The sequence below is a fragment of the Rousettus aegyptiacus genome, unplaced genomic scaffold (genome assembly GCF_014176215.1).
Source record: "Rousettus aegyptiacus isolate mRouAeg1 unplaced genomic scaffold, mRouAeg1.p scaffold_m13_p_1, whole genome shotgun sequence".
Classification (NCBI taxonomy): Eukaryota; Metazoa; Chordata; class Mammalia; order Chiroptera; family Pteropodidae; genus Rousettus; species Rousettus aegyptiacus.
The window spans coordinates 4,080,999-4,091,487 of NW_023416284.1; the positions used below are offsets into that span (position 1 = coordinate 4,080,999).

Consider the following 10,489-nt stretch of genomic DNA (forward strand, 5'->3'; position numbering starts at 1 on the left):
AAAGCATGTCCATTTCCACCGTTTTTCTTTTTTTTTTTTTTTCATGTTTGTTCATCCCTTGCCTGGAAAGTTCCCTTCTTTGGCTGTTTACTCAAACCCCGCCTCCTCTGTGACACTCGTTTATTCTAATACACACTAACATTTCCCTCTTCGAATTATTGCATTCAGACTTGAGAAAGACAGTTTAGTGTTTATTTTCCATTCCTTATCTGCCAATTGACCTAGTAGTGTTTTGTAGCGTTTGTAGGAATTGTCTACGTTGGTAGGAATACTTTGTTACAACTTGAAGACAGTGCAAAGTAACCCACTGCATTCAGATATGTCTCACCTCTGCCGATCAAAAGCTGACCTACTGTGTACTAGAGGCCAGGGAATACAGAAACCACAGCCCCTGATGTCAAGGCTCCCAAAAACATTAAATATGGTCTGTGCGATGCATCTGTCACGAATACAAAGAAAGGGAACCTAAGCCAATCAATGTCTGTCATAAATACTCCAAATGGACTTCCTCTCTCATTGGTAAAGGTTCCTTGGGAAAACGTGGTGTCCACAGGACCACTAGGTTAATGTGGGAAGCTGAGAGCGGAAACGCACAGGCTGTCTCCAAAACCGTCACAGCCACAGAAAGGGCCCATGGGCCCAGAAAAACGTTAAACGTCCCCGCCCTCATTTACCGACACAGCTCATTTCCAGTACGTAAAGCGCCGCGACCTCTGCGGCCGCACGGTCTGCGGGGCGTAGACGGGGCTGACGCCCAGACGCGCAGTCTGAGAGGCGGAGCCAGGCGGGGGCCCCGCCCCCGACACGCCCCGCCCCCGGGCCCGCCCTGTGGCGTCATCGGCTCCGCGCCGCCGCCGCCCCGCCCAGGTCGCCGCACTCAGGTCCCTCTCCGCCGCTCCGCCGACCCTCGCTCGCCGCCGCCGCCGCCGCCGCCAAAATGTGAGTGACGCGATGGGACGCGGGGCGGCCTCGGGCCTCGGGGGCGGCGGCGCGCGGCTGGGAAGCCCGCTTGGCCCAGTTCCCGTCGGCCGCCGCCCAGACGCGGGCCGAGGCCGCACAGCCTGCGCGGGGGTTCCCGAGGCCTGAGATGGGCAGCGGCCCCAGGGGCGTGGGCTGCAGATGGGCGAGGCGACCCCGCGGCGCGGCCGACCGCTCCGGAGGGCCCCGCGGCGGTCGGACGAACGCGGAAGAGGCAAGGGCGGGGCAGCCGGGGGCTTCCCGGAGGTAGGGAGCGCCCCACTCCGCCCCTGTCCCGGTCCTGTCCCCGCCCCATCCCCATCCCGTCCGGACCCCCTGCCCCCAAGACCCTCGAGAGGCCGGTGGTCACTGTGCTGCTCTCTGCCTGGTCCTGGGCTGGGCCCCGGAAGTTGCAAGGCATCAGGGCCTGGGCCCTGTCTTCAGGCACCTACGGCCGTGGGACTTCTCGTTTGAAGCAAAGCTCGGGTAGTGGCCTTTGCAAACGGGAAGTTCCCCGTGGTGACATTCAGAGAATGCTAACTGCCTGTGAGCATCACAAACCCCGCTGTCCCCTCTCCTGCCTGCTCGAGGCTCACCTACAGAGAAAGGAATGGGTTCTTCCACAGGTTCCGTGTAGGAACCAGGCACACCACTCTGGGGCGTTCCTGCTGAGGCTGCCGCGCCGGTTGGTCACAGTAGCTAAGACTAGATTCATGGAATTATACAGCAGCTGATCTAAACACAAGCTCCACTAGAGCCAGCTGTGTTCACGTCCCGAACCTCACTTTACTCATCTATATAATGGGAGTAGTAGTAGTATTCCTCTCAAAAAGGCATGAGGATTAAATGAGATCAACGCATGGAGAAAGCGCACCGGTACATGGTTCTTCACTGTTATCTATCAGACGCTAAACCCTGAGGGCAGGCGTGGCGTCTGCTGCATCCCTTGTCATTGACACATAGTAGAATAACTGTTGGATCAATGAATCAGTGGCTGTTGTGTACAAGACACGTGCTACGTGCTGTCTTGGATACAGGGAAGAGACTTCTAAGATGCAGGAGCCTGAGATCTGTTAGGAAAGGCAAAACTATATATTCATATATAGGGAATATGAAAAAAAATCGAAGCATTGTCAGCAAAGTAATGGAAAAAAAATAAGGACGTCAAACCCTGAGAGGTTAAGGAAGAGCTGCCTGGGGGAGAAAAAGCACTCAGTGAAGAGTCTGGAAGAACAATGCCCAATCGAAGAGAAGAAGCATTGTTTCTAGTTTCTGTAAATGAATGTATTTTCGCTTACTAGAAAAAGGGGATTCTATAACTGTTTATAACTATGAAAAAAAATTCTTGCCACAATGAAAAGATTGAAAGAGTACTGAGTGCACTTAAGTAGATGTGTGGCTTAAAAAGAGTAATAAATTGGAAAGTAGAGTTTATCTATTTTAGGATCAAGTGCTTCCATGATGCAGAGTAGATCCTGTTAAACCTTTCCTTTAGCCCAGCGGTCTCCAACCTTTGTGGCACCAGGGCCTGATGCTCCTATGAGAATCTAACTCCTGATCTGAGGCGGAGCTGAGGCCGGTGATGCTGGCGCTGGGGAGCGGCTGCAGATACAGATGAAACTTCTCTGGGTTGGCCGCCGCTCACCTCCTGCTGTGTGGCCTGGTTCCTAACAGGCCACAGACCAGTACCGGTCCGTGGCCCGGGGTTTGGAGACCTCTGCTTTAGATGCTGGTCATGTTTAATATGTGAGTGAATCTTGGAAATTATAGAGGAATTAGGAGAAATGTTCATTACTGCTGGAAGGGTTTCTTTTTCTGCTTTAGGTCTCAAATTCCTAACACTGAGGGTCCTGGGAAAGCATCTTTATACTTAGAAAAATGTGTCTGGAGTTGTGATTGACTGACTCCCATGCTTTTACGTGCCTCAGGTCTGCCGCTGTGCCTGCGGGTTCAAGCGCTGCCGCCGGCAGTAATCGGAGACTGCAGCAGACCCAAAATCAAGTGGACGAGGTATTGCTCTGAAATGCCGGAAAGATGAATTTTAAGGCAACGTAGGAACACTATGGAAGTAATTATTTAGAAGAAGTATAAAAGTGTGAATAGAAAGTAAATTTGACTGTGTCTAAATGTGTCAAAATTTTGTCCCCTGATACTCTGGAAACCCTGATCTAAGCAGGAGTCAGATTCTCCTGTTAGCATGCTTGTTTTTCTGTGATCCAATCACATACCTAAAACGCAGACACCCCTCCCCGAGGATATTCCTCCAACAACCACTTTATAATATATATTTTGCCACACACACACACACAACAAACTGGAAAAAAGAACCACTTTATAAATTAAGGTGATAGAATTTTAAGGGTTAGGTCTATAAATTGCTCAGGCCAAGACCAGCCCTCTGAGCAGATTTCTCATCAGAATCCTCTTGAAGTAGCCTGACTTCCTAGTCATCCAGCCTGAGCAGACTCTAGAATTCAGTTCTGATTGGTGTCCCTGTCCCTTGACGTTCAGAAGGCAGATGCTGGCAAACCGCTCCGGCCCAACAAATCCGATTTGTGGAATTCTTGAGTTGAAGGATGCTCACAGCATCTTTTGTTCTGCACTCTATGTGCAGACCCACAATGGAAGATTGAGAAATTCAGACTCTTATTTCCATGTTCCTAAAAGTTGCTACTGTCCAACAAGGGTATCTTGGTCTTTCTGCTTGAAGCACCCTTAAAAAGCAGCCTTCAACTTAATGTTAGTTACAATGGGTTGGTAAAGCGTATGGTAATATTTTGATGTGATGGTTTTGTTTATGAACTTCTGAAAAATTGGTATTTTCATGCTATAAGCCCATTCTCATTCCATCCTGCATGAAACTTTGTTTGCTTACAACTTCAAAGTGGGTCCTTTTTCTTAACCACAGGAATTTTAAGGAGAGTTGTTTTCTTTTGACTGAAGGGAAGTTCACATATCACCTATTTTAAAGTGTACAGTTCAGTGGTATTTGGCATAGTCACAGTGTTGTGCAGCCATTACCTCCATCCATTTCAGCTTTTATAATCACCCAGAACACCCTGTATTCATTCATACTCCCATTCCCTTTTTCTCATTCCCTGGTAACCCCTAATCAGCTGTGTTTCTGTGGATTTTCCTATTCTGGATATATCATGTAAAAGAGATCACGTACTATGTGGCCTTTTGTGCCTGGCTTCTTTCACTTAGCATAACGTTTTTGATATTCATCCAAGTTATAACAAATACCAGTGCCTCGTTCCTTTTTATGGCTGAGTAATATTACATTGCGTGCATATACCTTAATTTCTTTAGCCATGGATTTTGGAGTTGTTTTCACCTTTTGGCTATTATGAATAATTCTACTATAAACAGTTGCATATAAATTTCCGCGTGGACATATGTTTTCATTTCTCTTGGGCTTGTACCAAGGAGGAGAATGACTGGATCGTAAGGTGTTTCTGGTTAATGTTCTGAGGACGCACCAGGCTTTCCCACAGCAGCGGCACTGTTCCGAAGCCCAGCAGCACGGCTTCTGCTCCTCCGCACCCTCGCCGACACTGCCTGTTTTCCTTTCCGTGTGTGACAGCCGTCCTAGTGAATAGGGTCTCGTGGCGGTTTTGATCGACAGTTCCTTATTGACCAGCGATGTTACCTATCTTTCATGTGCTCATTGGCCATTTGTATATATTTTTTGTAGAAATATGTCTATTCAAGTCTATTGCCTATTTTTGAAATTGTTGAGTGATAAGAGTTTTTTTATATATTCTGGATATTAAGTCTATTTCAGATATATGATTTGCAAATATTTTTTTCCATTCTCCGGATTGTCTTTTCATATTCTTGATGATGTCTTTTGATGCACGAGAGGTTTTAATTTTTATAAAGTTCAACTTATCTATTCTTTCTTTTGTCGTTCTTGCTTGAGGTGTCAAATCCATGGCCAAATTCAAAGCTAGAAAGGTTTCTTGTTATATTTTCTTGTAACAGTTAGGTCCTTGATCCATTTGGAGTTAATTTTTATGTATAAGATGACCTAGGGATCCAGCATCCTTCATTTGCATGTGGTTCTCCAGTTGTCCCAGTACCATTTGTTGAAGAGACCGTTCTTCCCATTGAATGTTCTTGGCACCCTTGTCAGAAACCAGTTGGCAGCAGATGTTCGGGTTGACATCTGGACTCTCAGTCTGTACGCTTGCCCTTGTGCCAGAGCTGCACTCTTACTCTAGCTTCATAGTAAGTTTTGAGATTGGAAAATGTGAGCTCTCCAATTCTGTTTTTCTTTTTCAATATAATTTTGCAATTCTGTATGAATTTGAGGATTGGCTTTTCCATTTCTGCAAAAATAGGCCAGTGAATTTTGATAGAGATTGTGTTGAATCTGTGCATATGTGCACCACTTTGGGGAGTACTGCCATCTTAACAATATTGAATCTTCCAGTCTATGAACATAGGATGTCTTCCCATTTAATTTGGTCCCTAATTTCTTTCATCAGTGTTTTATAGTTTTCAGTGTCCAAGTCTTTTGTGTCCTTGGTTCTGTTTGTATTTAGATATTTTATTCTTTTGGATGCTATCTGTACGGACTTGTATTCTTAATTTCCTTTTCATTGCTACTATATGGAAACAGTGATTTATGGGTGCTGACCTTGTACCCTGAAACTTTACTGAATTTGTTTATTAACTCCAGTAAGTTTTGACTGTGGACTCTTTGTGATTTTCTATATATGGAATCATCTGCAAATATGGATCATTTTACTTTTTCCTTTCTAATTTGGATGCATTTTTTTTTTCTTTTTCTGGCCTAATTGCTCTGGGCCAGAACTTCCCAGTCTTGAACCACAGTATTAAAGTGGGCGTTCTTGCCTTGTTCCCTGATCTTGACCATTGACCATGGATGTTAGTTGTGGATTTTTTCATAAATGCCCCTGATCATGTTAAGGAGGCTCCTTCTACTCCTAGTTTACGTAGTGTTTTTATCATGAAATGGTGAGCCCCTTCTTTTTTATGAAATGACAGTTTGGCTTAAAGTAATAACGCACAGACCTTTTGTTGTTCCATTTACCTGTAACCTGGTTTGATCCCATTCACTCAGGTGGTGGACATCATGAGAGTCAACGTGGATAAGGTGTTAGAGAGAGACCAGAAGCTCTCCGAGTTAGATGACCGCGCGGACGCGCTGCAGGCAGGAGCCTCCCAGTTTGAAACGAGTGCTGCCAAATTGAAGAGGAAGTATTGGTGGAAGAATTGCAAGGTGATTCTCTTTACCTCCTCTTTACATTAAGTCGCCCTCTGCATTCTCGGGCGTTGACAAAGGCTACGGACGTTGAGCTCCCATGAATCTGGGAGGCGAGTTCGATGGCCCACACGTGGAAGTTTGGGCTGGCTGACCGTAGGACGCTTGCTGCATCCCCTTTTCTGTCCCCACAACCAGGAAATCTCCAGGCTCTGTGGCTGACCTTAAGCACATAGAACAGGAGTGTCCAAAATCCATCACAGACATGAGCCCCTTCCAACCCTCCACCCCAGAAGAACTCTGAACACGGACTGGTGGGAGAGAGCTGGCATTGGTGGCCAGTTTGCATGTGGCTCTGTGACTGGCTCCAGTGGCAGAGGAAAGAGCTCAGAAGCCACAGTGTGCTCCACAGGAGAGCAGAAAGCAGCCACACGAGGCCCATAAACCAGAGCAGATTTTACACAACTGCCAATGACGTGGTGTCCGTCAGTTCCCAAGCATGTCCTGCCCCCTTCCTGGCATGGACGGGACGCCTTCAAGTGCATGGGCAGGTGTAGCAGCCCCTCCTGGTGGAGAAAGAAGTGCTTGTTGAGGGATGACAAGTCCTGGCACATCTTATAAAGCGCAGATAAGTAAGCTCAGGCCCTAATTGTGGGCATTAAATTTAGACTTAAACATTACAGATTATTTCAGGTTGTCGTGCACCTGAGTTTCTCTTCTTTCAGCGAGCGTAGTGATACTGCATGATACTTCCCAGTAAGCACATTAACCTCTCTTTTTGAAATGTGATGTGGACGCGTTTCGTTACAGATGTGGGCGATAGGGATTAGCGTTGTGGTCATCATCATCATCATCATCATCGGTGAGTTCTCCTCTTTCAAGCTCTTTGGAGCTTGTGTGTTTACAGTTGTTTTCAGGTACAAGAGGGGCCACCAACCCCCAGGCCTTGGACCTGTCCCGGTCCCTGGCCTGTTAGGAACTGGGCCACACAGGAGGTGAGTGGCGGGTGAGCGAGCGAACTTCATCAGTATCTGCAGCCGCTCCCCAGCAGTAGCGTCACCGCCTCAGCTCCACGTCAGATCATCAGGCATCACGTGCTCATAGGAGCACCAGTCCCTGGTGCCACAAAGGTTGGGGACCGCCCATATAGAGGAACTCAGAGTAAAGTTTCCTTAGAACGGTTAGTCTAGTCCAAGGATTTTTGTTTTCTTTAGTAAATGTTTTAAATACTTGAGTGTTGTATGAGTAAAGTGTGAGATTTTTTGATAGAAACATAAATCCTTTGAAATTAGAGAAAATGTGTTCATTTCCACTGACTTATCAGTTTTCTCTCTGAATATATTCTCATCGGATATTTCCTTTTGTGAGAAACGGCACAGTCTAGTAATTAAAAGCATGGACTGCCCGTGATCCACCCCAGCTCCACCGCCGTCCAACTGTGTGGCCTGGGCAGGTATTTTAATATCTCTGACCTTCAGTGTTCTCATTTGTAAAATGGGGATAATTAAAATACCTCCCTCGTATGCTTGTTCTAAGGTCGAAGCTGGTTAATACATAAAAAGTGCTTAGGATGGTGCCTGGCATGTAATAATAAGTCAATAATAAGTCATAAGTAAATACACCCCTATTATTACTGTTATTATTATCATTACTGCTAGTATATACGATGTGGAACAACCCATTGCCATTCGCAGCCCAGTACGTGGGGACGTCGATCCTTTCGACAGTCTCCTGTAGCCCCCGCTAAGTGCAGGGAAGCCACTGGTAGGAAGCCAGCTCAGACCCATTTCTGTTCACATCTAGACTAGCGTCCGACATTAATTTTGGGTTTGCGCTGAAAACCTAACTGAGTCTTCCCTGCTTTTTTGCATCTCCCTGCTTATTAGTGTGGAGCGTTTCTCGGTGAGGAGCCAGTGAAACTCCAGCCTGCTGTTCAAGAAACCTCTTCAAGACTTTTGACTTAGAACCTGCTATATTATCAAGCTTTCCTACAGTTGTATCTAAAATGGTTATTTTTTGTTAGTTAATATGAAATTTGATCCCTAGGAAATGTGCCTTTTTAAAAAAGAAAATGTGCTCCAACTGGAAGTGTAGTCCGCCCAGCCCACGTTTTACACAGTGCCTTTACACATTTACACATGGGCTGATGAAAAGGACTTCTTAAGTTCCAGAGTGTTATAACCTAGAAGTAACGTCCTGATTAATTGCTGTTAATTCCAGTTAAGAGAATTTTTTTCCAAGTTAGCGTCCTCATTATACAATTATCTTCAGAGCCACATTTTAAACTTCAGGTAATCAGATTTCCAGTTTGTGCCTTCCACAAAGAACACTACTGCTTAACTCATATCTGACAGTAACAGGCTGTGTGCCTTATTTGCTATTTTTCTGATTCATTCTAAGAGAACTCTTCACTGTTTATAAGCACTACTGACTCTTTGCTGTATTTAAAATAAGATGCTGGTAAAGAGTTTATGCTCTTACGCTAGATAGAAAGATGTTTACTTTCTTGTTACTGTTTTGTATAATTTCCTAAAAATATTATTTTAATCAGAAATGATAACCTCTTTGAAACTTTTATAGAACTATGGCTATGACCAAAGTTTCTATTTTGCCAAAAAGTTACATCCCAGTAAAATGTCCTTAAGTCTGTTCCTGACAGATAAATTCAGAAAAGTGACAAACGCAACTCAAGGTGCCCTTCAGAACATAAGCTGTAAGCTTGTTCGTGGAGCTCCTACATCCTGACGGGCCTTTCTTGCCTTCGAAACTAGGTGGCGAGACTCCGTCTCTCACTCAGCGTCTTCCTCGGGGTTGCAGGAGGGCCAGCTAGCCCCTGACATCTCAGACCTAGACACACGGGGTGCAGATACCCACAGTTTGCAGAATATTAGCTGTGGACGCCAGTGTGTTTCTAAGAGTTACGTGAGCCACAGTTTTGTGGCGAGACCATCTGGTGACTGGTGATTGTTGGGCCCGGTCCTCGTAGTTGTAGCTTTCTGGAGTTCGTTTCCTACTTTTATTCAGATTCCACTTCCTAAATCTGTCATCTGTGTCATGCTTCAGATAGCGTTGGTCAGGGTGGGTGATTCTTCACAGCGGTGGTTAACCAGAGACCCTTCCTTTGACATCATAGACTGCACAAGAGGCTGCTTTGGAAGTAGCTGTTGTCACCCGAGCGACCCTTGAGACTTTCAGCATCAGGCTGTGTGGCTGAGGGTGGGCATTCAGGGAGGAAGCAGGCCAGCGGCCGCTGAGGGAGAAGCAGAGGTTTCAGCAGTCTGCTGGACTGCTCTAGAATTCTCATTCACATGCTAGCGTGCAACTTAGGAAGCTGCGACGTTCGAGGTACACCAGGACGCGGTTCCCCTAACATTACCGAAATGCCGTCGATGTTGAAAACGCCTCGCAGTCCCCGGCCGGGTCTGACGTGAGACTTCAGTGCCCTCCCCTTGGCCTCGGTGCTCAGTCCCATGTAAACACTGGCTCCCGCAGTAACCCAGGAATACCTCGCTTGTGTCTGCCTTAGCTGGGCACCTGCCCGCCATGATGAACCGAATAAAGTGTTTATAAACGATTCTGGTACCTGTGTCGCGCACAGAGGGATAGCTGCGCCTGGTCCAAGTCCTAAAAATGGCATTCTTTGCCGTGGCCACTACCTCTCCCTTGGAAACCCCCAACTCCACTTTCTCTTCCTCTTCCTCGCCACTCCCCTCCGACTTCTCTCATTTCCTGTCACCCAGCGTGTCCCCAGACGCTGTGAATATAAGCAGACGGCTCCCTGTGAGAGGTGCTTTCAGCCTAGGATGCGAGTGGGGTTGGTTTCTCACGGCACCAGCACGCTCGGCACTTGGCTTCCGAGGTCCTTAAATGCGTGATGCTCCGACAGCGACGTGCAGACCGTGGCGGGAGGACAGCTGCCCTCACGGGGCACGGGGCGGTAGTGTGGGCGGGTGAGGGATGTCGCCAAACGCGGCTCTCGCTTCGTGCTGCACGTACGTCCCCGCGAATGCACCGCCAGTGGCCCTGCAGCCCTTAGGGAGCGACAGCGTCCGGGTGGAAGGGGTTTGCAGCAAGTGCCCGTTTTCTGTGACGTCTTTTTGGGCATTGAAAAGTCAGGCTTTTCTGCGTCACCGCTTTTGTCTGACGTACCCTTGTGTCCCGGAAAAGCACTGTAGAATGGTGCCGTCGGTCCAGGACCCTTATATGATGGAATCTGGGTGAACTTTTGGTGCCGTTTTCAAGATTTTGAAGGAAAATCTACCATATGAGCTCATCTTTCCCTGCCCCTCCCTTGAACAT

General features: G+C 47.0%; 1 protein-coding gene across 4 annotated transcripts; it reads left to right on the forward strand.

Annotated features, from left to right (window-relative positions):
• The first annotated feature begins 867 nt into the window (after window positions 1-867).
• VAMP3 (vesicle associated membrane protein 3) lies at window positions 868-9,764 on the forward strand. 4 transcript variants are annotated; one of them, XM_036228269.1, is made up of 5 exons: window positions 868-939; window positions 2,886-2,967; window positions 6,050-6,208; window positions 7,001-7,052; window positions 8,077-9,764. In XM_036228269.1, coding segments are annotated over exons 1-5 (315 nt in total). In that variant the 5' UTR covers window positions 868-937; the 3' UTR covers window positions 8,097-9,764. The 4 variants fall into 4 exon arrangements, with proteins under 4 accessions (XP_036084162.1, XP_016014208.2, XP_016014207.2 ...); XM_016158722.2 differs by lacking the exon at window positions 868-939 and adding an exon at window positions 967-1,224; XM_036228268.1 differs by lacking the exon at window positions 868-939 and adding an exon at window positions 1,297-1,833.
• Window positions 9,765-10,489: the final 725 nt, after the last annotated feature.

What these genes read in the sequence shown, in the direction of transcription:
- VAMP3 (XM_016158721.2), top strand. Translation starts at nt 1,088, where the DNA reads ATGGGCAGCGGCCCCAGGGGCGTGGGCTGCAGATGGGCGAGGCGACCC. An exon ending in CAGCCGGGGGCTTCCCGGAG is followed by an intron (nt 1,225 to 2,885) that starts GTAGGGAGCGCC and finishes TACGTGCCTCAG; the next exon opens with GTCTGCCGCTGTGCCTGCGG. An exon ending in ATTGGTGGAAGAATTGCAAG is followed by an intron (nt 6,209 to 7,000) that starts GTGATTCTCTTT and finishes GTTTCGTTACAG; the next exon opens with ATGTGGGCGATAGGGATTAG.